At 43.4% G+C, this 27734-nt stretch overlaps 1 protein-coding gene across 1 annotated transcript in view; it reads right to left on the reverse strand.

The window, feature by feature from the left end:
• Positions 1-1463: 1463 nt before the first annotated feature.
• The window catches only part of RANBP3L (RAN binding protein 3 like), a 56022-nt gene continuing 29751 nt past the window's right edge, over positions 1464-27734 (reverse strand). Inside the window, exons 7-16 of the mRNA XM_066618185.1 lie at positions 25812-25948; positions 23600-23682; positions 22391-22475; positions 20623-20722; positions 19475-19608; positions 17675-17795; positions 13827-13969; positions 13084-13270; positions 1909-1996; positions 1464-1542 (exon numbers count right to left, since the gene is read on the reverse strand). Of these exons, the coding sequence (XP_066474282.1) occupies positions 1464-1542; positions 1909-1996; positions 13084-13270; positions 13827-13969; positions 17675-17795; positions 19475-19608; positions 20623-20722; positions 22391-22475; positions 23600-23682; positions 25812-25948 (1157 nt within the window). The remainder of the gene's footprint in view (positions 1543-1908; positions 1997-13083; positions 13271-13826; positions 13970-17674; positions 17796-19474; positions 19609-20622; positions 20723-22390; positions 22476-23599; positions 23683-25811; positions 25949-27734) is intronic.

Consider the following 27734-nt stretch of genomic DNA (forward strand, 5'->3'; position numbering starts at 1 on the left):
TGCTCCGACCCCACCGGCGCGGGGAAGCGCAGGACTGTTCTGCGCAAGCGCGGCGCTCACGCGCCAATCAGCAGCGAGGCCGCGCCCCCTCCTCGCTCTCGCGCTCCTTCCCCCGCCCTTCCTCCCGTCAAAGCAAACATCCCGCTCCCCATACTCCCCGCGCGCAAGGCCCAATCGAGGCGAGCGCGGACGCCGAGTCGTTTCTGCGCCTGCGCGGCTCTCCTCCAATCCGCATTGGCCTCCGGTCAGAGGCGGTGCCTCCGGGCACCTATGTGGGCGGGGTTCTTCTGACCCAATAAAGCGCCTACTGCGCACGCGCTGCAGGTGGCTGGAGGTCCCGTTCTGGCCAACGGGGCTCTCTCCCAGCCAGGGAAGTGTGGAGAGGGTGGGAGCCTCGCAGTGCGAGCTCAGCATTCCAGAAGTGGAAGTGGAGCAGACCCTGCAGGAGCCTTTTGGGGGTGGGGGGAGCCCTGCAGGTGCTGCTCAGGACTCTCCACACCCCTGACAGGCTGCTGCTCGCTGCCTCGCCCCCCTCCCCTCCCTTGCAAGGATTTACTATGGTCCTGGAATTCCCTGTATTCTTTCTCTATGCAGTGTTTCTCAAACTGTGGGTCAAGGCCCACTAGGTGGGTTGCAAGCCAATTTCAGGTGGGTCCCCATTCATTTCAATATTTTATCTTTAGTATATTAGACTTGATGCTCCCATAGCATGTGACTGCATATGGGTAAGTGTAACAGACCTGTACTTTGAACAGGCTACTATGTATATGCTTTTAACAATGATAGTCAATGGGACTTACCCCTGGGTAAGTGTGGGTAGAATTGCAGCCTGGGATTGTTAAAAATGTTACTGCTTGATGATGTCACTACCGGTCATGACATCACTTCTGGTGGGTCCTGACAGATTCTCATTCTATAAAGTGAGACCCGTGTTAGAAGTTTGAGAACCACTGCTCTATGGGAATAAGTGCCATACTCTGGTTCTTATAAAGAGACATATCTCATCATTATGCACCTTCCCAATATTTGTTACCCATTTTATTATTTGCATAAATAAAATGTGTCTGTGGGTTAGTGTATCATACATTAAAGGAGAGGAAATGTGCAACATGTCCAGATTCTTGATCTATTGCAGGCCTTAACCCATTTTTGCCCAGCCTCCAGGTGTACACATTTGGTCCCTTTTGCTTTTAAGCAGAAATGCCTTTAACTGCTGAGTTACACACCCTGAATTGGACTGGGAGGACAAGGTGAGGTGAACAGTGCAAAGAGACTCTATGGGACAACATTCTTACTATGACCTTTTGCTAAATAGGTTGGCTGCTATGCTTTGTAAGCAGTTGAAGCTTATTACGTGGCATATGGTTTTCCACTTTTATAGGGATTGTTCAAAAATAGGTCTGGAAGTCACCTGCCAAATATAGTGGATAAATTCAAGGAAGGAACTCTACAATATAATCTGGTCAAGTTATAGTGACAGTCTTTGCTGTTGCTATTTCAACTTCCATGGCCATGTACACTGATTCCAAAGCTGTGGACTGCCTTAACAGTTTATCATAGAACATGAGTAGAAGCTTAACAGCAGCACTTCCATCTTGCCAAGGTTCATCTTTAACCAACCATTCTTCCTGCAGGTGTTACTTTTTGGCTAAGCACAAAACTATGCTTGTGTCTAAAAACACCTAGAACTTGATGGTCCTTGTTATTGCTGTTTGGAAACTGTCCTCATAATTTTTCTTACACATTATGTAATGTGTGTCTCTTTGAAGGTTTAATTTGATGCAGACACTGTGACTCAGTGTGAAAGCACTTTTCAGACACTTTATAAATCTCTCTAAGCCAGGGCTCTCCAAACCCTGGCCAGATCTGGGATTTGGGAAAAGCCCTCCCCCTGTGAGTGGTGCTTACCTTTCCACCTCATTGTCACTCATTTTCCCAGCCAATTGCCACACATGGATGCTCTGGGCAGTCGTGTCTGGGACATCCTGCTGGGATGCTGAACAATAGACAAGACTGCCCAGAGCATGCCTATGCAGCAATCGGTTAGGAAAATAAGCAGCAACGCAGCAGAATGGTTGGGACAGGAAGGGCTTTTTCTGGACATAGTGGTCTCCAGTTTTGAGATTGCTGTTCTAAGCTGTTGCAGGTGGATTATTAATACTTTAGCAATTATATATCAAAAGTGAGATGAATTGTTCCAATAGTCTGGCGCAGCATTTCTCAAACTATGGGTCACAAGCCAATTTCAGGTGGGTCGTGTAACACCTAGCTTCGCCGCCATTGAAAAGACAGTTGAAAATACAAGGTACAGAGCTGCTGGGCAGGGCAGGCTCGCCGTGGGATAGAGGCACGGGTGCTTAGCCCTGATTAGGTGGGAAGATGGGATGATGGAAAAGGGAAAGGGTTGTTTGGTTGGAGAAGGATCCAAGTTTGTTCTGCTTTGACTTCTGATCTGGAATATTTGATTCAGAGCTATGCAAAATAACAGCACAAGTGTGTTGTGTATTGGAACCTTTGGCTGATTGCAGCTTAGGCTTGAAGCCTAAATGATGTCACTTCTGGCCATGACATCACATTCAGGTAAATGACATCACTTCTAGTGGGTTCTGACAGATTGTCATTCTAAAAAGTGGGTCCTGGTGTTAAAAAGTTTGAGAGCCACTGGTCTAGTGAAATGAGCATGGTTCCAACCCAGCATGTTTATAGAATGACTTGATAAACTTGAACCAGTCTATTTTTTTTAGATTCACAAATTCTGCCAATACCTGGTAAGGTAGGGCAGAAGTTGGAGTCCATCAATGGAGCCAACCGATGTGCTTTGCATCAGCAGCAGATTGTGAGGGGTCTGAGGAGGTGGTGGATTCAGAGTGCATTTCATCCTGAGTCTGCCACTGCCACCTCCCTCCAACTCATTAGTGGACCTGGCCCCTGTGCCACCCTGCAGCACAGGATTGCAACATACTGCCCCCCCAAGAGGAGCCTCTCCGAGAGGAAACTTACCAGCCATAAGGAGCATCACGTGACATCTATGGGTGCTCCCAAAGGCTTCTGAGGCTTCCAGAGCATTGTTAAACAGTACTTCTGGTTTTCCAGAAACAGGAAATACTGTTTAATAGTACTCCAGAGGCCTCAGAAGGCTTTCAGAATGCTCGTGGATGCAGCACAGCCTACCATCAGCCTTCTCCAATATCTCTTAACAGCAGCAGAGGAAGAGGCACAACACCTCCAAGGCAAATACAGGCATGTCCATTATGTACAAGAGTCCAAGAGAAATTGCCTGTCTTGGACAAGGGAGACCAACAAAGAGGATGGAGTAAGGACAACAAATATGGCACAGAAACAACACACTCTTGCTGAGATGAGGTCTTGTCCAGGAACTCGAACAAATCCAGTTTGAGTCTCAAACAAACCCAGACTCCAGCCACAGCCCACTTTCTCCCCAAAAGGCACAACTGATTTTTATGGGACTGACTGTCAAGAGGTAAAAGGGTTGTGGATCAGCCTCAATTCTTTATATGAAAAATGCCACAAACATGCCCCTATCCCAGGTGGAGAGTTGTTAGGATGAATGATCTTAAGAAAAGCACTTTACTCATGAGAAATTTTCTTAGTAACAGTTGGAACAAATAATTCCAGATTTTAAAAAATAGGCAACACATGGCAGGCAGACCACATTAGTAAATGATAGGTCCCATTAGAGACTATTATCCTAAGCCCCACACTTTTTTCTTCTAAAATATAGTTGCTCATGGAATTATTAGTATCAGTTGGTAGCTTTGGACACACTGTACTCTTTGGACTTTTGTGTGTGCTTGACTGAGAGTTATATTCTTAGCAAACAAGATATTAGCTTTTAAGTTTGCATGTAGTTAATAATAAAACTATTACCTTTGGCAGTAGGATAGCTCACATGCGTAAAGCAAAGTTTTCAGAAAGATTTTTGGTGCACCCCTTTGCACATTAAAAATATATAACTGTCTACATAATTACATATTTAATGCAGGCAAAAAGACTAACAAAACACATTTGCTGTTATTACTGGCTTGTTACCTGCTGACTTGAAAGCCTGAGACATAACCCAGTGCTCACTTTAGTCTGCATTAAAGCAGAATCAGACTAGTAGCATATTACTATACAATAACACAGTTTATTTTACAGAGGAAAATAATATTTAAATAACATTTCAATGTACTGAATATCTAGATATTTGGCCCCAGTCAAAATAGACTGCTATCCCCATTGATGGATGCCCAGGGCAAAAGCAATGGGGGACCTCTATGGGACAAGGCATGCTGCGTGTATTTGTGGGTTGCAAAATGCAGTGTTTCCCACAGAGACGTGTACAAAGCAGGGTTTTGTGAATCTGTATAGTTTACTGACCTGCAATCATCTGTTTCTACATCTAGATTGTTGTTGGATGAGATGGTGACCTAAAAAAAGCTACAGTGCACAAAGAATTTGTGTGGAAATATCAGTTGCTGAAGATTAGGCTTTTACATTAACAAAACATTTATAACAACCATGACCAAAGTGGCTATTAGGTAGATTTTTATGGACAGCAATTGTGTGGATAAATCTATGTAGAAATTATGTGCAGTAATTCATATATAAATGAGTTCCATCAATATGATGAATGAATGGACTAAGATTTTCCTTTCCTTCAAAATTTTCCTTAAAGCCAATTCATTCCAAAACCTGGCACTTTAAAAAAAAGTTTTCTGAAAGGGCTGTTTTCAAATTCTTTTTCGAGTGAAGGAATTATGTCTGGGACCCTTAAAGTGCATCTTTCATGTATTCTTAAATACTAGTCAACCTTGAAAAATTAATCTTTGTCCCATAGTCGTAGCAAAAATGTATATAATCTCATTGCTGATGCCATGAGAACACGCAAAGTATTTCAACAAGGTTTTCTATTCTTTGAGCTTGGATCAGAGGTAGTCAATTGTCATGAACAGACCACAGGCTGTCTGCGGATCCACTGAGAATGCTCTGAAAGAGAATGCAAAGCCACTGGTTAATTCACAGAATGAACATTAGCATTCTGCAAGACATACGGTGTCTGAATTCACATAATTAAACCTAATGACTTTTTTTTCCTGGTCACAAAGAGAAGCTGGTAAGATTCAGATACATGCATTCACATGTTGTGCATAGAGTTAGGCACTCAGTCACAGGGCTACTGCACTGCTGTTGGATGGATTTTTGTACTTTGCACTTTGAAACTTGTAAATGAAAGCAACTGTTAATATTAGAGTTATAGGAATATTAGTGATAATTCTGATGCAGGCTGCAGCAGAGATACAGCACAATCCTATAATCCCCTTATGCCGGTGGAGCAGCTGCTCTGCTGGTGTGCACCATCACAAACAGCCGGTAAGCATGTTCTGACAACACAGAGGATAGTTGCATTGGCAGGAAGGCCTGTACTTTCCCACAAGAGCCAGTGGGACAACATTCACCAGACCCGGCAAGGTCCATATTGGGCAGCAGAGGGGAGGGGGAGGGGCAGAGGGGTGTAATGGGGTGGGGGAGGGAAGGGAGGGAGCAGATTGGGCTTGGGATTGGCAGTGCTGGTGCATTCCATATTTTATCCCCCTTTCCAGGCAAGATCCACAGACCTCACCTGCTTATCCTTCAACGTTATGTATGCCATCATCTATCAACAGTCTTCCTACATAGGTTGCAAAAGAATAAACCCAAATCTGTCATCAAAAATGGAAGAATTCAGGAACCAGTGGAAAACATCTCCATTTTCCAGATGGAACTGAATGGAACTGTAGCTGAACTGAAAATCACAATTCTTAAACAAAAGAATGCCAAAGAAAGACTCCAATGACTACGATTCTATTTGTTTAGGATGCCATCATGACTATGACTTTGTCCCCTACTACAGATGTTGAATTAGTACAGCAAAGCTAGGAAAATGTTACCACAGCAGCTGTGGATGGTCACTGTGTTCATATTGTGTACGTGTGAGCTTTATATTGATGTTGCAGATTGTACCTCTTGCATTTTGTGGATTTTGGGTTCCACTGTTTACAGGTTGTTTCTTCTGTACTCATATATGTGAGTCTTCCAAGGGAAACATACATGACATGGGCTATAATCCAATGACATGGGCCAATGGTTCTCATACATTTAGCACTGGGACCCACTTTTTAGGATGAGAATCTGTCAGGACCCACCAGACGTGATGTCATGACCAGAAGTGACATCATCAAGCAGGAACATTTTAACAATCCTAGGCTGCAATCCTACCCACACTTACCCAGGAGTAAGTCCCATTGACTAACATTGTTAAAAGAATATACATAGTAGCTTGTTAAAAGTACAGGTCTGTAACATTTCCCCAAATGCAGTCACATACCACGGGAGCATCATCCAACAGATTAAAAATAAAATATTGAAATGAACGGGGACCCACCTGAAATTGGCTCGCGACTCACCTAGTGGGTCCTGACCCACAGTTTGAGAAACACTGACATGGGCTATAATTCACAAAAGTTTATGCCACAATACCTCTGGTTATCTTTAAGGTGCAGCAAAGCTCTTTGTTGCTTTTGCTGCCACTCAGAGCTGAAGAGAATGGCTCAATCTCATCAATTTTTCCCAATGTGCATGTTAAGCATGATTTTCCCAAATTAATAAAGGCATACATCATGAATTAAATCGGAGTTATGTAGATTTGCCCTGACACTAAGGGTGCAATCCAGACCAGGTGCATCCAGACCAGGGTGCAATCCAGATATATTTGGGCTGGCGCAAGTCCCTTGCCCCTCCTCAGGAGGAAGCCATGCCTGCGCTCAAAGAAGTGCCGGCCTGCATAGGCCACCACAAGTCTCCGCACTGGCTTCCTTCTTGCAAGTTGTGTCAGCCCAGCTGGGCCAACGCAATGAAGAAAGGTAGGCTGGGGGAGGCAGGGGGAGGTATTCCTTGGCTGGGGGAGGGACGGCGGTGGGCGGCTCCAGGGCTGGGTGGGGAGCAGGAGGCGGGGCTGGGATCCAGCACTTACGCTGGATCCAACCTCTGTTCAAAGGGAGAATGGAGCAGCTTCAAGCCACTCTGCTCTCCTGAGACTTGTGCCACCTCAAGAGGTGGTGCAAGTCCAAGGAGATCCATTGGGACCAGCAGCCCTTACCCGGAGAGAAGGGGAAATGTTTCCCCTTACCTCTGACTGAGCTGCTTATGGCCACTATCCTGCCTGGATACAGCGCAAGCCTCCTGGCTTGCCTGTTCCAGTGCAGGATAGGATTGCATCCTAAATCTGTGTAAAAATGCAAGGGTAGCATTGGGTTACCAACTTCTTTTCTAGTTACCAACTCCTTTTCTAGATAGGAGGTCTAAATCTTAACAAATGAATAATGGGCAGAATTAACTGAGGATACTTTTCTTGGTACATGAAGATGGGGAAAGTTTAATCAGATTATTTCGGATTGTCACAGAACCTCTGTTCATAAAATGTTGGCTACCCTAGCATAGCATTAAATATTTTGCTTGTTTTGAAACATCCTTGTTTTTTCTCTCATAACTTGAAAGTGAATCAGAATGCATACCATAGTATATCACTCCACTCTTACTAGTGCACCAAATAAGTCAGTGCACATACGTCACTGAGAGGTCCATCATAATGAATGGAATTTGTCTCACAGCATGGATGTTCTCCATGGACTGTGAGCTCAGTTATCATTGCTCCCTGACCTTTAGCTGTTTTTACCAAATTTGTGTCAGAGTCCTTCGCTAGTCAACACGATTGCTTAACTTGCAAACTGGCACTCTTACTCAGATTGGATGCTACCTTCAACTGTGTAAACAGTTGCTTACACAACAGTTTTGTAGCTTTTTATGATCTTCCTCTGGAAAGTCACATGGAGTTGTCAGAATTATTGTTTTTGCTAAATGTTCTGTATGTTGTCAGAATTCTGAGTTGTCAGAATTATTGTTTTTGCTAAATGTTCTGTATGAATGCTGATTGAAGCAGATGTTATTTGAGATGGGGTGCTGGAATGTGTGAGCTCACGGCATTTTTACAATTTGAAACTAGTGCTCCATTCTCCAACCTACTTGGCACATGTTGTTTTGTGCTTGTCTTACATGAGCAATGTTACCCTACAATCCTATGCATATTTATTTTGGAGCAGATCTTCGCTGCATTCAGTAGGGCTTACTCCCAAGAAAGTGTCCATAGGACACAGACATAGTAAATATATCTCAGGTCCCTTAGGCTTCTTTTTCTTGTTCAAAAAACAGCACATAGTGTGCAGAGGTTGTGCAGGAACTGCATAGTCCTGTACTTTCCCCATTCTCTTCCAGTTTCTTCCTCCAGTTCTCTGCTTTTTACACTGCCCCCATTCATACATTATTGCCGCAGCATGGAAACCACTACTATGTGGTTGTTTGAAGCTGTCTTATCCTATCAGCTGATAGGAAGCAGTTCTCCAGACCTCTTAGGCAGAGGTCTTTCCTAGTCCTGCTACTTAGGATCCTTTCAACTGGAGATGTCACAGATAGAACGTGGGACTCTCCACATGCAAAGCACGTGTTCTACCCTTTCTACTTCCATGCAACTGCTAATAACATCTGTAAAGAGTTTGGGCCAATACGGTGTTTCCTTCCCACACATGCACCATAAACTACATCGTTCACCAAACCTGGGTACTTTTTCTTACTGGCATGATACAGCATCAGACTGAATGGAAACTGCTCCCACACCACAATAAGAATGCACAGTTGGCCTTGAGCTGAGACCTTTCATGACAGACAGAGCAATATCCCGCCTGTCCAGAATGTTTAATTCAATTGCCTTGCACCCAGGGATGAAATGCACAGGGCTTAAGAGTGACCCACAGAGATACACATTCAGGGCCACTGAGAGCTGGCATCGGCCTCAGAGCAAGATGGCTGATTGGACCCCTTCTTTCCTAAATGCATTTAGGAAAACAGAAGTGCATTGAGCGTGGATTAAAGCTGTAATGGAAGCACAGTCCTGGATAGGTTGAGATTGAGGAATGCAAATTTTTTTTGTAATACATTTGTTTTCTACTGTTTAGCTTGTTTTGTCATGGCCAGACTCCGTGGAAGCCCAGGGTCTGGGGATTTTGCCCTCTGCCACCCTTCTCCTCAGGCCTGGAATAAACAGTTCTTAATCTTTCCCCCATGTTTGTTTATTGGACATTCCACACCATGCAAAATCTACACATTAGGTGCAGTAAGAATTGGTGTGAAAACTGAATCTGAGATAGTTGGTGGTTAGCATTAAGGAGGAATGGCGTGAAGAGTGGGAGAGCTCCATGAAAACCAGAGTCAGACTCGCTGTTGTCAGGCTGGTTTGTCCCTGCATATAAGTGCAGGCTAGTGTAGGAGTAATTTAAGTAAAGAAAATCATATCCTATAACAGTCTATTAAGGGGATAGTAGTATGTAGGGCAGACTGAGGTTTTGCCAGATCAATATTCCCAGGGAAGTTATAATGCTTAAGGAATACTGATAATCTCAGGGTGCAGTCCTGACCCACTTTCCAGCACTGACATAAGGGAAATGCAGCTCCAAGGTAAGGGAATAAATGTTCCCTTCCTTTGAGGATGCCTCTGTGAGTGCCACTCAACTGCAAGATGCAGCGAACATCCCATTGGCACAGCTATGCCAGTGCTGAAAAGTTGGTTATGATTTGGGCCTTGGTGTAACAAGTCAAAGTAAAAGCTAAGGAATACACACTTTGAATTGTTAACTTTCTCTGATTCATTACAGTCAAGCTGTGTCCTCTTAAGATAAAGGTTTGCAACCTTCTCAGCAAAGGGGCCAGTGATCACAACATCACAGAATATATGGGTTGCTGAGCTCCCAGAAGTGATATAGTGGGCTTACCTCCCAAGCCATGTTCTGCAAGGGCCAGATGAAGCCTGTGGGCTGCAGGTTGTCAACCCGTGTCTTAAGCCCAAGTTATCTGTTTTTATTTATTTAGTGTATGGCATATAATACATGGACTTGTACATCAGTTAGACTAGATCAAATGTCAATGTCCAGTTCATGCAGCCATTCAAGGACAGAGTTACCTTCTTTGAAAAAGTCAGACCATGGGCCAGTATACGCCCTCAGTTTGCAGCCAGACACGATGTGGTACATGCTTTGGTGGGAGAACCCACAATCACACTGAGGGGTAGATACTAGCCCCCATTTAAACATTGAGTCCTGACAAACACCATGTAGGGTACGGATCCTATTCAAAGTTTTCCAGTGCTGATGAGGTAAGTCGAAACTTGGCACCTTAAGTATAGGATCATCTATATATCTACGCATTTCTGGGCGTTCAACTACCCATTGAGCTTTCCATTGGGCATTGATGTTAAAATTGTTGTGCAGATGTTGTGTGAGTGCCAGAGAAGGTTTCCTGGATTTGAGCCTATCAATTGATACATGAGGAAGATCGGCATGCACTGGTAAAAGTGGGTTGTTGGTGATTTTTCTGTATTCTTTCACTCTTGTCTCCATAGGGCTGGTGGTGCTAGGTGGCTCAAAACAGGGAGCCAACAGATAGGAATGGGTCTCATACAGCTGCTTATGATCCTCATGGTTTCATTTAATCTGGCATCAATCTTGCTAACATGACAGCTGTTAAGCCATATTGGAGCACACTATTCTGCTGCGGAGTAGTTCAATCCTAATGCTGATGTTCTGAGAGTAGTGGCTGAAGCTCCCCATCTTGTTCCTGTTAATTTCTGGAGTATGTTGTTCCTGGTATTGATTTTTGCGGCCGTGTTCTCAAGGTGTGGCTTATAAGAGAGAGTCCGGCCCAAAGTTACTCCAAGATATTTTGGATGGGGATTGTAAGGGAGTAGATTGTTATTTAGATAGACCTTCAGGGCTGTATTAGCTAGTTTATTATTAAGGTGGAAGCATGTAGTCACTGTTTTGCTGATACTGGGTATTAACCTCCAGTCAGCAAAATATTTTCCCAGGACCTTAAGGTCTTCTGAGAGGAGGCCATCCAACACCTCCATGTCTTTTCCCTGCACTGCTAGAGCCAGGTCGTTAGCATATTCAAATTTACGTCCCCTTGTTACTGGCAAGTCTGAGATGTACAGGCTAAATAGCATGGGTGCCATTACAGAGCCTTGTGGGAGGCCGTTGTTTAGCCTTCTTACCTTGCTTGCATTGTCCCCCATTATGATCTGGAAAGATCTGTCACTTAGCATATTGTTGACTAATTGAAACAGTTTTTTACAGGGGATGATGTGACACAGTTTTTACAGCAGTCCCTCCCTCCACACGGTGTCATATGCTGCAGTTAGGTCAATAAATACAACTGTGGTTTTTAAACCTTGTTGAAAGCCAGCCTCAATGTAGCTTGTTAAGCTCAGCACCTGGTCAACACAGCTACGATTTTGTCGAAAGCCAACTTGCTCTACAGGCAGGTGTTCATCTATTATAGGGCCAATTCTGTTTATGATTAATTTCTCCAAAAGTTTGTAGCTTGAGCTCAGAAGGGCAATTGGGCGATAACTGTCTACTCTGTCTTGCGGTTTACCGGGTTTCAGAACTGATATTACTTTAGCTTTTTTAAATTTCGATGGAAGATGTCCACTAGAAAGTATAGTGTGAACTAAACGAACTAGCAATCAGCTGGCAGCCAGACCACTTGGTAGATTTCCTGGCTTTCTAAAACATGGCAATGGAAAAGTTATCTGTGCTCAGAGTGAAATGGTGAATTTGTAACATTGTGTTAAACCAAAAGAAACAGTAACCAAATAAGACATTCCCCTTATTAGTGAGATTATAAACATTGCATTTTAGCCTTTCAAAAGCTAGTCTCCTCTTGAAGAAAAGTTCCTAATACGGTACCTAGTCCTGGTTCTTCACTACCCTACCACCAAAACCATATGCTATATAAAAGTGTTTCTCCGCTACAAGACACCTTTTGTGCTTGTTAATGCCTCATTTTGCCTCATTTGAAGGTAATTTAGGATCACAGCTCAAGCATAAACATGTAGCTCACATGAACTTAAATGTTTAAGAACCATAGGAACAAAAAAAAAGCAAAAAAAGTATCATCATCACTGTGAAGGCCAATATTAAGGTTGACAAGGAGCTGCCACATAAACAAAAACTTCAGATCTTTCCCTCTCTGTCTTTCCCCAGTAATAGCCATCAATACAAAACATGAGACATGACACCACCATGTTCTGAATTTCCCTTCCTCACATGTGGCAGTCAAAGTGGAGGGATGATGGAAAAATTCACACATTGCTGTCTGACAACTTTTGTATTATCAAACATTATGAGCAAATGAGGAACAGGAGACATGAGACAGCCGTACATGATGGCAGCCACACATAATGACACCTAGTCTGAATCCGAGAGCTAGGAAGAGAGTCCAGTGGTAACCATCCAGCTAGTGTGATCTGCTTTGGCAAAATAATTTTCATAAACCACTTGTTTTCCTTGTGGTAACCCATGTGAGGGAGAACCAGACACAGAGCTGAAGAATCAAAGTTGCTCTCAAATGGTTGATCCAAGAAAATTGAAGAAGAAGCCAAGACTGGAGAGCGACATAAGACTTCAGGCAGGCAATAGCATTGCTAGGGAGGTGCAGGTGGTGTGGGACGCGCAAGGGGGTGACGCACAAGGGGGGTGACGCACTAAAATCTTGGTGATTAGGAATAATAACATCATGTTAGATACCATTGGATGTGGAATTTCTAGCAGAATGCAATGAAAAAAACCAGAGTGAAATATCTCCTTTCTAACAAAAATTATTGAACTTCTATAAATTCAACCTGAATGTGAGAACAGTGACATGCAGGACAGAGCAAATCGACAGAACAATAAAGGCCTGGAGCTGGAGAAATCCTTACCTTTCATTTTATGTTTTATAAAAAAGTTATTTAGAGACTGCATGATTCTCTCTTTTCTGAAAATGTAGGCACCTAGCCAGGTTTACAAAATAAGGCGGTAAATAGCAGCAGCAAGGCTGTGCAACTTTTGCAGCAAAGCCATCCTCATGTGCAGATAGCTCCTGAATGCAGCAAATTCAGGATTTGCAGAACTGTCATGCAAAGAACACCAGGTGGTTTGAGCGAGCTCTGATTACCTGATCTGCGATTGCTCACATGAGCCATTTTTTCATTCTCTTCATCATCACTGTCACAACTGGGTGGTTGAGCATCTGTCTCTGGCTCCATCTGGCTTGTGGCACATTCTTGCTCAGTGAAGTTTCTCAATGCAATAAGACGGTGGTGAATTGCTGCATACAAAGAACCAGTGTCTTTGGAGCTTGCCTGTGCAACACATAAAATGCAGGAACCCTTTAGATATTGCTTTGCTGCTCATCAATGAATAGTTGAGCAAACTAAAGAAATTTCAGAATGACTGAAAAGAATGGCACCCCAGGCTGAGAGAATCTTATGAATGATCCTTCCAAACTGATACTTTTCCGTAGCCATCATGCTGCCCTCATCCTATGGAGATGCACTGACGGGAAGAGTCACATTTGTCATAGTTCTGCTGGAATGCATTGTTTGTGCCTTTAACAACTGCATGCCAGACAGAATGATGGCGTGTGTGTGTGTGTGTGTGTGTGTGTGTGTGGTGTTCCCCATCACTGCATCTCCATGTTACATCTGTTGAATTTATACTTGCCATATAGCTGTTAAAAGCACTGAGCTTCCCTAAGGACAAAAAATTGCAGTCCTAGTGCTAAATCACAATTTTAAGTTAATTTTTGACGTGTTCTCAGATTACAAATAGATCAATAATTACATGATAATGGATAGATTGGTGAGTCTAATACTTATTGGTCTCTGGCTCAGTTCTAAATCTTCTCTTTCTTCTTACCTGTATTAGAAACACCTTGACAGAACAGTCCTCCAGGTCTGTTGCTGTAATGCACAGACTCTTCCGATTTGCTCTTTCTATGACCATCTGAGCCCAAAGCCTGGTGTTAAGAATGAGCCTCATGCTTCCTCGATTTCGCATTACTATAAGCAGGAGAAACTGAATATTAAAAAAGAACTCAGGAAAATTGAAATCTCTTTTCTTAATGCATTTCTTAATGCGAAATAAACTCAGGGCCCAATCCTATCCAACTTTCCAGCACCAATACAGCCCTGAGGTAACAAAACATTCCCTTACCTTGAGAAAGCCTCCACTACTGACCACCTCTTCCCCCCCCCCCCCAAGGATGCAGTGCACACCCTGTTGGCACAGCTGCATCAGTGCTGGAATGTTGGATGGGATTGGGCCTTGTGTTACTCCCATTACTTGCCCTTAACTTGGCTTTTAAAGCAATGACAAGTTTGATGTTTCTTTTCTAAAATCTCTTCTTTCTTCACCACCCAAGGAGGACCTATGAGAATATATGCAAGTTTGAATCTCTGTTGCATCCTGGACAAAATACATTGATTATTATCTTTAGTATTTTAGCCACTGAAGACAACCATTTGGTTAAATATTTTTATATACAGCACTGAGTTCATTCTAAGTTTATTTTCAGTAGTTTGCATATAATGTTTCCCATAATGCTGCAAATAAATTTATAATGAACTCAGTGCTATATAGATATAGCAACTGATACAGTGTATGTACACAGGAGACAATTTGTTCTATACCCTTATATTTAAATTGAGACTTTAAAGTCATTTACAACTTTTAATCTCACTGTCTGATTTATATCCACATTTTTGTTAGAGATGACTTAAAGGGCACAATCCTAACCAGGTCTACTCAGATGTAAGTCCTATTTTGTTCAATGGGACTTACTCTCAGGAAAGTGTGGTTAGGATTGCAGCCATAGTTACCTTTCTAAGTATATTTAGGGTGCAATCCTAAGCCCTTATGTCAGTGCTTTCCAGCACTGACATAAGGGCAATGCAACTCCAAGGTAAGGGAACAAACATTCCCTTACTTTGAGGAGGCCTCCGTGAGTGACACCCAACTACAGGATGCAGTGCACGCCCCATTGGAACCACTATGCCAGTGCTGGAAAGCACTGACATAAGGAGTTAGGATTGCACTCTTAGTATATATATATATTTTTATATACATTTTGTTTATGTTTAATAGAATTTGGTTAGTTACATGTTGATCTACATGTTGGTTCAGCCTGTTTTTGCCCTTATTACTGTAGGTAAGCCAAAGTGTCTATCAATATTCAGACATAGCACGTGAGTCTTGCTTTTTTATCTACACTGGCCGGGTGTGTTTATGAGCCCAATCCAAGGTACTGGCTCTCACTTTAAAGCTTAAATGGTACAGTCCAGTGTACCTAAAGAACATCCTGCTATTATGTGATCCTGCCCATCCACTGATATATATCAGGGAGAAACTGTTCCATGACCTACCTCCTCCTAAACCACAGTTGACAAACAAGCAAGACAGGAATTTCTTGTCATAGTGTTCAGACTTTGAAACTCCCTTCCTTTGGAGACCTCCCAATCCCCTTACCTTTTGACTGAAGGCTAATAGAAATCTTCCTCTTAAGGTGGTCCTTTAGTGCCATTTAAAGTGTTCCCTGCTGTTAGTGGCTACAGCCCATTTACTGACTACATTATGCATTTTGGCATTTTTGTCATGTTGTGTTGCTGCTCCTTTTTATGATATTTCCTATAACGCTGGTTGGTTTTTATTTTTAGTATGACTATATGTTGCTCTAATGGCCCTCAGGCTAGTAAACAGCTTATAAACTTTGAAAGTAAATGTGGAACTCCCTGCTGCAGGAGGCCCTCTCTCTCCCCCTGCTTTAGGAAGGTACTGAAGAACCATTTATTTCATTAGGCAATTGGGATGGGTGGATTAATGGCCAATAGCTGCTTCAGCTGTAATATATTTGTTTTTATCTTCCCCTTAGTCTCTCTAATATTTGATGTTTATATTGTTTTTATTATGTTTACTGATTTTGATTATATGCTTAGCTGCATTATATGTTAGGTACCTTGGGAATAAGGGGAGTGAAAGACAGGCAATAAATTGAAATAATAAACACTCCTTTCAAACTGAACATTGTAGCAAAATAAAATGCAGTATGAGACAAGAGAACACTTATACAACATGTGCAAATAGCTCTCCCACTTCTTCAGAACGTCACCCAGATGCTAGTGCTCTTTCACTAATGTAACTTAAAGCTCAGTGTCACCTATGTGTGGCAATGCGGCAACACCAGTGTGTATCTTTCCAAGCCCCTATGAAATCTTACTTGTGGCAGCTGGTGTCCTTGGTCTGTTGCTGCATGGGCCCGGCTGCTCACCACTTCTGGTAGCAGCTAGACCATGCTCTCTGGAATGTCATGTTTGCGACAGCCAGAAAGCATGTTACACCGCCGGAAAGCTTGTTTCCATAGTGTAACTAGGGGATAGGATTGGGCCGTAAACCTAAATATGTTTTATTGAAACAATTGCACCCATTTTCTGCAGGCTCCGTCCCCATCTCTTTCTTTGTTGTGCCTGTTATGTCAATAAGATTGTAAGAGTGCAATCCTAAATTGTGCTTAAGTCGGTGCAAATCTCTTGCACCGGCTTCCATGTGTCATGAATGTGCCATAAAGCACATTCATGCCACCGCGGGAATTGGAGAGGCCAGCGCAAGGGTATATGCCAGCCTTCCTGCTTCGGAGCAATCCCCAACAAAGATAAGTTTATGCCAGAGGTGGGCCACTGGCATGGGAGTTTGGGGAGGGGGGGACAGTGTTTCATGTATGTTCCAGGGTGGGGGAGAGCAGGTGACGGACCAGTGGGGTGGGCCAGGCCCAGGGGGTGGCCTCTGGCACTTAGGCTGGATTCTAACCCTCCTCCCAAGCAATCCAGTTATTTAGCTGGTGCAGATCCAAGTAGCCCCATTGTGATGGCTGGAAAAGTGCTCTGGATAAGGGGAAAAATATCCCCTTGCCCTAAGTTGTGCCATAGCCACCTCCAATCCAGCACTGGATATAGTGCAAGCCAGTTGGCCTGCCTGTTGCAGCATAGGTTAGGACTGGTTGTTAGCCTCTCAAACTTTCTTTTCACTCTGTGTAAAGTGCCATGCACACAGTGATGGGACCATATAAATACTATTAGTAATAAATGTTTTGAATGCCCCTATGGGTGTTCTGACTAAACAATAATGTACTATAAACTGAAGTTTCAGTATGTCTGCAAGTAAACCTCTTTAGAGCATGAAGCATGTTATATTAAAAAAAATACTGCAGTTGATGAGTAAATAATGAGGTGGTAGAATGTACTGTACCATTTGGGCTACTGTGGGAGAGGTCACAATTTTTGAACATTTTCCCACATAAAGAATTTCCTGCAAGTAGAAGGGAATACCAGTATGATGGGGAGTTAATTGAGCTAAAATATCTTCCCCCACCCCCCCACCCCCGCAGTAAGATTTTCATGTGGAGATGGTATTCCCGGCTGGAAGTGGTACAGTCCATTCTACCAGCACAGGACACTTTCTCCTGCCTATGTGGACTAAGCCTTAGCCAAAGATTCTGAAGGGCACATTAATGTTTTTTTGGCCTCAGTGTAGCTCCAAGTTAGGTGCACATAAGATTTTCGATTCCAGAATGCTGAAAAATGCACACATTGTTCTCTGCTGGACCTGCCTTTTAATTTTAAAAATTTTTGACAACATGCTATAGTGAATATATATTGGCCATAATTTAATAATTGACTGTAGAGATAGTCTGTGTTAGATAACTTTACTCTTACCCAGTCTTGACTGCAGCATTCCACATTGACTGCTGGAGGTATCGTTAAGTCTCAGAGAGCCATTCCCTCTTTCAATCCAGGACAGTGATGCTTTATTAAACAAAAAAAGGCAGCAGTGGATCTAAGGTGGGAAAATTTAATGGACATTGTCAATCAGTGTAAATGGACTTTAAAAACTGTGGTCCAAATCCTAACCAACTTTCTTGCACTGATACAGCTGTGCCAATGGGGAATGTGCTACATCCTGCAATTGGTGGCAGGCATGAAGGCCTTCTCAAGGTAAGGGAATGTTTGTTCCCTTACCTTGGAGCTGCATTGCCCTTACCTTAGGATTGGAAAGTTGGTTAGAATTGCACTCTGTGATATACTGCAGCCCCAGTTGCCCCCAAACCCCATAGAGTGACCAGAGAGGGCCCCTAGGAGTCATTCTTGTGTGGTGTTGTTCAGCAATGGCATAATTAACAGGCAGGCACCCTTGGCTGGGTAGAAGCTGTGAGCCCTGCAGCAGATGGCAATCAGCTGCTGAGAGGACCAGGCAATTGGTACCAGCCCTTAAAAGGAGCTGGTTCCAAGGTGGGAGGGGGCAGGTGAAGGAGGGATGAAAAGACCAGATGCAAAAGTGGAGACAAGATGAGTGAGAAAAGGTACGAAGAAGAATTAATGGAGGGATGGGAAGAGGACATGGAGAGGTAGAGCTGGGGAAGGGAAAGGGAGTGAAGGAAAGATAGGAAGAAATGAGAAACAGGAGAAGCTGAAGGAGGCTGAATTGGGTGAAATGACCAGAAGGATGTAGGAGGGAGAGAGAGAGAGAGAGGAAGAAGAGAAAAGGAAGTATAGGCAACCCGAGCAGAAAAGGAAGCAAGCACACGGGGAGTTCCATATTGCATGGGAGGGCCAGCAGACCTGAACTTGTGGGGCTATGCCCCAAGCCAATTCCTTCCTTGCACAGACCCTGGAGCCCTAGTGAACTGCCTTGCCCTCTGCTATCCCCCTGCCAGGAGCTGAGCAATGAACCTTGACCTAAAGAGGACAAGACTTGGCTGTGTAGGGAGGCAACTCCTGGGCCAGCTCAGAATGGCTTTGCAGGCACAGAGGTGGTGGAACCCCAAAGGCCTAAAAGGTTCAATTTCCATTCTATAGATTCCCTTACCCCCCCTTTTTGGTTTACCCACTAGGCAAATGATAGGGATTTTTTTGCCTCAGAGGCTCACTAGAAGAACAGGGATGTAGCCAAACTTGCAAAGATCTCCTAGGATGCACAAGTCTTCATTTCTCTGGAGTGGCTTTACACTAAAATCTAGTATTTTATTCAAACATGCAATCCCTCCAGAATACACAAATTACTACCCCAATCTAGCTTGGGTCCGTACACAACAGGGAGCAGGCTTCAGCACATTTAGACATTCCGCAGCCAAGCCTGCATCCTCACACACATGGTTCATGTGTGCAGTATGTAGTTATATTCAAGGAACATAACAGGTGGGACACACTTACATACTGGCTGTTTAAGCTATTTCTGCCCAATGTTACATATACGCAACAGGGACCAAATATGTACCTGTTGGCCGGGCAAAAATGAATTAACAAAAGAATTAAGAATTGGGAACTGAACACCAAGAGAAAAGGTTATGTTTTACTACCCATTAATAGCCCCAAGTTAGAGAATAGTAGTGCTTAAGTCCCATGACGTCAATGGGAAAAGTTAGTCAAAATCTTAAGGCCCCTGTGTTGAACCAGAACCTAGTCTATTTTCTAAATAAAGTAGAAATGTTAACCAAGAAATCTTTGGAAAAGGCATACCTGCAATACATTGTGTTCTGCTTCTTCCCCTGTGGTAACTTCAACTTTACCTAATAAACATCTCTCTGTTGGTTTGTGAGAGGTGTAAGCAGCAGCTGATTCAACAAGTGTTGTATTCTTGGCAAAAACCGGTGCTGTACAAGAAGAGGGACAATAATGCGAAATCCTCTTTACAGCAGGACAGTCTTGCAAAATAAAAAATGCTTTGAGTACCATCTGTTCCTCTCCAGGCTACATTTGGCTGAAAACTAGTTTGCTTTTATTAAGACATAATTAGGCACATCAATGGTTTTTTGTTTGTTTGTTTTGTTTGTGGGGTCATAGCTCTGAGAGAGATTGCAAAAGGCAAGCAGGGAAGAGGCAAACGGAAGTATTGCTCTCCCTCTGCAATACCGGGTAGATGGGACTCGTCAGCCTAGGAAGGCAGCTCACCCTAGGAAGGGTGCAAGGAAAGCGCCCTACAGGTAGACCACAGCTGCGATACAAGGACATCTGCAAGAGAGGTCTGAAGGCCTTAGGAGTGGACCTCAACAGGTGGGAAACCCTGGCCTCTGAGCGGCCCGCTTGGAGGCAGGCTGTGCAGCATGGCCTTTCCCAGTTTGAAGAGACACTTGGCCAACAGACTGAGGCAAAAAGGCAAAGAAGGAAGGCCCATAGCCAGGGAGACAGACCAGGGACAGACTGCACTTGCTCCCAGTGTGGAAGGGATTGTCACTCCCGAATTGGCCTTTTCAGCCACACTAGATGCTGTTCCAGAACCATCATTCAGAGCATGATATCATAGTCTTTCGAGACTGAAGGTTGCCAACAGACAACTCTGAGAGCAGATTCTTTGCAAACATACAGTCCCAAGTTCAACCCCAGCACCTCCAGTTAAAAAAATTAAGAGGATCGGTAGCAGGGTTGCAAAAGGCCTCTCTGCCAGTGAGAACGGACAATACTGTGCAAGATGGACTACTGGTCTGACTCAGGACAAGGAAGATTTGTTTTCAACAACAGGCACAGATGCGCAACCTCATGGCTTTCCAGTGCCTTTGAACTCAACAGGACATTTTCTTTTACCAGAATGCAATAATCTCGCATACAATATCCTGAAAAAAGCAGAGTAGTAAAGTTTATGCTATTTGTTGCTAAGAAACAACGATTACCTGCCAGTGAAGAACTGGAATGAAAATCCCCTGTGAATGTGGATTCTTTTACACTGTTTGGCTTGCTTTCAGAATACACCTCAGATATTTTCTCAGCCCTCTGGAAAAGTGCAGAAAGATATTACATTGAAGAGCTCATGAAAGTGATGTTGAACTAGAAGCATGAGAAATAGTGAAATACAGCCATTAATACAATTAATTGCATAGGATATACAGTGGGCCCTCCTTAACTGCAGGATCAGCATTGATGAATTTGAACATCCATGGATACCAAACCCATGACTGGAGGGCATCAAATACCTCCCAGACACAACCACAAGTGTCTTTCAGTTGTGTCCAGGAGGCTTTCCTAAGGTGTGGGGAGGTTGCACATGGCCTCTCTGTGCCTCAGAAGCTCCCTTGGAGGCTTTTGTTCCAGTTTGCTGGCATGGATTTCACTATCCACAGAATTTGCGGGGGTGGGGGGGTTCCCCGATACCAATGGTCCACTGTACACAGTGGGATTCGGTGCTGATGCTAGATTGCTGGGAGCTGTAGGGCAATACCCTGCACTGGGCCCCTCCAAGGTACCCCCTGCACCTGGTGGTGCAGTAGGTGCTACCACTGCCATCAACATTGAAGATTCAAAACTGTGGCCCTCAGCCAGTGCCTAATCTAGTGAACTCCTAATGCCACCCTTTGTGGGATGAAGACTCAGTAAAATTGGTATGTGAACAGCCTAGTTTTAATAGAATACAGGTGCAGCCTATTTATCCATGGATTTTTTAGCTTCAGATTTATAGATTAAAATGGGGTGGGGGAACTGAAAGTCACACACACCTTTGCCCTGCGATGGTCTCTGCTCCATTTCCAGGCAGCCCAAAACACTGCAAAAAGGCTCTGCCTTGCCCAGGCAGGGAAATAGCCCTGGAGCCATGGAAGATGTTGCCCTTTCGAAGGAACAGTAACACTATTGGAGCCCCTGAGGCAGCTGAAGCTGAAGAGGGAAAGGGGGGGGGCAGAAAACCTCTGTAACCAGAACACGTGCAGCAATAGGGGATTGCTTTAAAAAACCCAGGGACTGTCTGCTGAATTTCCCCCCTCGCCATGGTGCAGGCAATCACCCACACAAGCAAGCCTTCCCAGCAAGCAAAGCATGAGATTAAGGCTACAATCCTCTCCACACTTTCCTGGGAGGAAGCCCCATTGATATAATGGGGCTTACTTCTGAGTAGAAATGCATAGGACTGGACTCTTAAAACCTGTGAAAGGGGAAGGAGGGGAGGGGATTGATAACAGCTGCCTTAGTTTCCTTCTATCTGGAAGTGTCAGGCTGCAGCATGTTTGCATAACTCTATGGAATTTAGCACAACACATTTTTTGTTAATAGCACTGGGTCACGGAATGGAACTAATGTGGATAAATAGGCTCCACCTGTATGTTAATTAATATACCAAATGTTTGAATATTCATAAAAGCTGGAGTTCTTATAATCCAGGACCAGAAAATTTCATAATCAGCAAGGAATTTTCATTTATCATTCTGGCCACTAAATATATTCCAAATTTCACATTATATATTGTAGAAATTGTTAAAAATTGTCTTTTAGTTTCTCTTCTACTAAGAGAAAGTAGTTAAATAGCATTTGAACTCAGGAGAGTTAAAATGAACATAAGTATTTCAAGAATTTGCACAATGAATAGTGCTAAGGAGATGTGGGTGGAAATTCAACAGAGATACTTCTGTTAGTTTATTGTTCCAGAATGAGATGGAAATCATTGACACTTACTAAGACTCTTTCTACTATATTTTCTCCAAACACAAAGTCAGAATGTCTGCTGATGGAGAAAGGTCTACCTTCAGGTAGCTGCTTGCTGCAACAGAAACAGAAAACCACACATCACGCTATTCATGCTATTTAAAATGCAGGTGTGCATTAGAACTCTTTTTTTCCTGTAGCTTAAAACAGCTTTTCGACAAGCAGAAATTCAAAGTGCAATTCTCCCAAAGAGGCAGGTAAGACCATCTTTACAGACTGAATTTTTGATTTCTGCAAGAAAACAGTTGAAGTGCTTGATCTCCACTGGATCAGGCCAAAGACTCACCTAATCCAGCTTCCTAAATCTCACAATAGCCCACCAGATGCCTCAGAGAACATGCAAGACAACAAGATACCAGCATCCTGTTGCCATTCCCTTGCGCACTGAGTGCAGGCTCTCCAACTGTAAGCTCTTTGAATAAGTTCTATTGAAATCATTGAATTTTACTCAGAGACATATTTGAACATATGAGTGGACTTATGCTAAGTCACACATTTGGCCTATCTAGCTCAGTACAGTCAACTCTACATACTAATTAGCAGTAGATGACCCAGTCCTACCTAGGGACTGAATCTGAGGCCTGCTGCATATGAAGCAGGGGCTCTATCAATGAGGTACAGTCCTACCCTATTTAGTGGAGAAGCCTGAGGTGCCAGGTTACAGCTCTAGCCCTACTGCACTTGTTCCTCTTCTACCTGCTGCAAGGCAAAACTACAGTTCTGTTTGCTCCAGCACAGACCTTGAGTAGGAGGAACCATGGCTGCTTCCTCCATTGTGATTCTTAAAAAGACTAGGGGTACTTTCAGATATGTACAGTTGTCCCCAAACCCACACTGTATTTCAGATCACAGAACTTATTCCTCAGGTGTGCCTGTATTTCTAGTTACTATGAAGTAAAAAAAAAAAAAAAGTAACCACAGCAAATATGTTTGACATCTACATATCTAAAGTTTTCATTTGTTATAGTCCAAGAGTAGGTCTCTGTTCTTCAGTGGAAATTTGGTCAACTTTCTGAAGAGTGTTTGCCCCATCTTGGCTTCCAACCTGAAATAGTATATACACACACTCACGCTTCCAGGCTGTAGCCTGGCAGCGCTAATGTTCATGAAATAATAAAATACTGGGTGAACTGAACACTTTTTTTCACAGAAAAAGCAAATAGAATCAAGTTAATTTACCTTACAGCTTTAGAGTCCAAAGAGGAAAGAAAGAAAGGTAGTTTTTCTGAACTAACTGTCAAGGAATGTGGGTCTTCAGATACCTAAAAAGAATGTAATGCAGAAATTCAATAAATGACATGAATTTGCTGTTCTTGCTCCGTAAAAAAAAACACAGCACTGCTAAAAAATTTAGGTTGCATTCCCCAGCTGGGTTTCTCTGAAAGGTATTAAACAGAGGGCTACAAAAAAGGGGGGAGCTAGAGTAACAACAAATGTATTTGTCCAGGTTAGACTAGTATGCCAGCTGCATCCATAACACGGCCACATCCATCCATTCAGACCTGACCACAGCAGTCTATGCACTGGTGACATCATGACTTGATTACTGTAACATGGTCTATGTGGGGCTGCCCATAAAGGCTGTCCAGAAAATGCAGTTAGCGCAAAACACAGTAACCTGTGTAGTCATGGGAGCTATTGTTGATTTGCTTCTGCCAGGCCACTGCTTCTTCGGCAGCACTGACGGCCAGTTTGCTGCTGGGCAACATACAAGGTGCTGCTGTTTAAAACCCTTTATAGGCTTTAAAGGGTTTGGTACCTTTAACAGAAGTTTGGCATGTACAAATGCACCAGCTGAAACTTTTCCCAGCATGCAAAACACTGACATGAAAAAGTTCACATGCTGAACTTCTCTCTGTCAGGAGCAGGTGAATTTCTGTTTGTCAGGCCTAAAAAGTTGTAACATTTTAGCATGCCATGCTGCAGATAGACTTTTCATCATCTCATCTTTCAGGATTTCTTTCACTAAGAATGCTACTAGACTTGCAAATGGATATATGAACATATGATCAAATATGCCAACTTCATCTATGCACACCAAGAATTATAGCTTTGAAACCAACCAAAAGTTCATGTAGACCAGTCCTCTACTGCAAGGGAAGATCATCTAAGTGCTGCCTCAGAAGAAAGCTGATGAATCATTTTAAAGCACCCACTGTACAATAGTTAGGATTGCATCCTTCTTCCCCACCCCACAGGGTTCCTGTCCCATTCATTTAGTTTGTTTAAAAGAGTTATATACTGCTTTTCCCAGAACTCAAAGTGGTGTACAATAATGGCATGGGAGGCAGAAATTTATCAGAAGAAGCTTTCTCCATCACTGCATCTGCAGGTCATCCCTCATTATCCACTAGGGCAGTTTCTCAAACTGTGGGTTGGGACCCACTAGGTGGGTCATGAGCCAATTTCAGGTGGGTCCCCACTCATTTCAATGTTTTATTTTTAATATATTAGACTTGATGCTACCATGGTATGTGACTGCATTTGGGCAAATGTTACAGACCTGTACTTTTAAGAAGCTACTATGTATATTCTTTTAACAGTGATAGTAAATGGGACTTATTCCTGGCTAAGTGTGGGTAGGATTGCAGCCTTGGATTGTTAAAAATTTTCCTGCTTGAGGATGTCACTTCCGGCCATGACACCACTTCCGGTGGGTCCTGACAGATTCTCATTCTAAAAAGTGGGTCCCTGTGCTAAATGTGTGAGAAGCACTGCAATAGGGTTCTGCTCAGGAACTCCTAGAGGTTTAAAAAAATTAGTGGATAAAAAACAGTAGAAAAATAGTTTAAAGACCCACTTCAGGTTTCTTGCCCCTCCATTGCTCCTAACGGAATAAGGTCTTGCCTCAACAGCCGCAGGGGTTTGATTCTGGGACTCTCTGAGGATACTATAAAATGTACTAAAAAAAAAGCAGTTAAAAAAAATAAAAAAGTGTGTCCCTTTACAATTATGGTTTAAAAACAGCTTTTCTTACTTTTGTAGAGAGGCAGTCAGCAATTAGAAATGCAAAGGATCCCTTGCCTTTGTCTGGCTCAGTTGAAAACTGGAATGATAGCCTGCATGACTCTACAAAAAGAAAAGCAGTTTTTAAAACTGATTTTAAAGGGATGCATTTTTTCCTCTTCTCCAGGGATCACCACATTCCTTCTCATTTGCAGTGACCATTTGTGTTGAGTCAAATCTGTGTATAACAAGGTTGGACCTGTACATGCTAAGAAAAATCCATACTTTGCATCACCAAAAAACCAAAATTTGCATCACCCTAGATATCAAAGAAACTAATGATGCACTACTTGTAACATCTGGGAGATAAAATCCCATTCCATAATATATTATTAGTCACCTATGAAGCAAGCAACATGTATGCCATATTTACACTTTATATTACCTCGGTTTTTGCTTCATATTTATCCTCCAGAACATTTTCAACACCTGCCTTCTTTACTTGTCTACATAGAGGAGTTTGTGGTGGCTGTAAGATGGCAGGTCTTAAAACTTCCTTTTGTACATATTCTGATGATGGACCTTGAAAACAGAGAGCAAGAAGGATTTTAATTTTTACAGCTACCATCTGTAACACACCTTTTTCTTACATGTATTTCTACAGCACAATCCTATACATGTATACTCAGAAGTAGGTTCATTGGTACTCTCAGGTAAGTTGCAGCCTTAACTCATTTTTGACCGGCCCACAGGTGTACACATTTGTTGTGTATATGCAATGTTGGGCAGAAATGTTAAAGCAATTCTAGTTTCATGGAACAAATGGACTCTTCTTGATACAAATGGCAACTGGATCTCTTGTTTCCATACTGGGAATGGTGCAGCAAAGTAAGTAATCTTATTTATTTATTTATTTATTTATTTATTTATTTATTTATTTATTTATTAGATTTGTATTCCGCCTTTCTCCCCGAAGGGCACCCAAAGTGGCTAACAATCAAGTTAAAATACAAACAAACAAGGATACAAATAAACATTAAAAATACAAAACACTTAAAAGCAATTAAAACAAGATAAAATACATAGCAGCAGATTAAAAGTTCCATAGTGCAGGTGCCACCACCGAAAAGGCCCTGTTTCTGGCCGCCATTCCCTTCACCACTCTGAATGACGGCACAACCAATAGGGCTCCTTTTGATGACCTTAGAGAACGGACCAAGCTATACGGAAGAAGGTGGTCTCTCAAATACGCTGGTCCCAAGCCGTTTAGGGCTTTAAAGGTCATAACCAGCACCTTTAATTCATCCCGGAAACAAAAGGGCAGCCAGAGCAGTTGCCAGAGTAGCAGCGTGACAAAGTCAAACCACCGACCCCCAGCAACTACCCGAGCTGCTGCATTCAGCATGAGCTGTAGCTTCCGGACCGTCTTCAGGGGCAGCCCCATGTAGAAAGTGTTATAATAATCTAATCTTGATGTCACTATGGCATGGACCACTGTGGCCAGATCCACCCAAGACAGGTACAGCCGCAGCTGGCACACCAGCTGAAGCTGGGCAAAGGCACTTCTGGCTGCAGCCAACACCTGGACATCCAGGAGGAGCTGCGAGTCCAGGAGAACCCCCAAGCTGCGAATCTGTTCTTTCAGAGGGAGTGCAACCCCATTCAGAGCAGGGCGATAGTCCAGCACCTGCATCGTGGATTTCTGCACCAGGAAGACCTCTGTCTTGTCTGGATTTAATTTCAACTTGTTTGCCCTCATCCAGATTCCAACTGCCTCCAGGCAACACTCCAGGACAGAGACAGCCACCCTGGAGTCAGGAGGAAAGGAGAGATAGAGCTGGGTGTCATCAGCATACTGATGGCACCCAACTCCAAATCCCCGGATGAACTCTCCCAGCAGTTTCAGGTAGAGGTTAAACAACATGGGGGACAATATAGAACCCTGCAGCACCCCACACCAAAAGGGCCAGGGTGCCGAACAGGAGTCCCCCAGTACCACCATCTGGGATCTGTTGGCCAAGAAGGACCAGAACCACTGCAAAACAGTGCCCCCGATCCCCACCTTGGCCAACCGTCCCAGAAGGACACCATGGTCAATGGTGTCAAAAGCTGCTGAGAGGTCCAAAAGGACTAGCAAGGATGCATTCCCTCCATCCAGCCCGGCGTAGGTCATCCACCAAGGTGACTAAGGCAGTCTCCATCCCAAAGCCAGGGCTGAAGCCAGATTGAAAGGGATCCAGATAATCCGCTTCATCCAAGATCCTCTGGAGCTGAGACACCACCACCCGCTCGATCATTTTGCCCAGAAACGGGAAGTTCGAGACTGGCCGATAATTATCCACAGGTCTTTCTAGATAATCTTCAGGTC

The sequence above is a fragment of the Tiliqua scincoides genome, chromosome 2 (assembly GCF_035046505.1).
Source record: "Tiliqua scincoides isolate rTilSci1 chromosome 2, rTilSci1.hap2, whole genome shotgun sequence".
NCBI lineage: Eukaryota > Metazoa > Chordata > Lepidosauria > Squamata > Scincidae > Tiliqua > Tiliqua scincoides.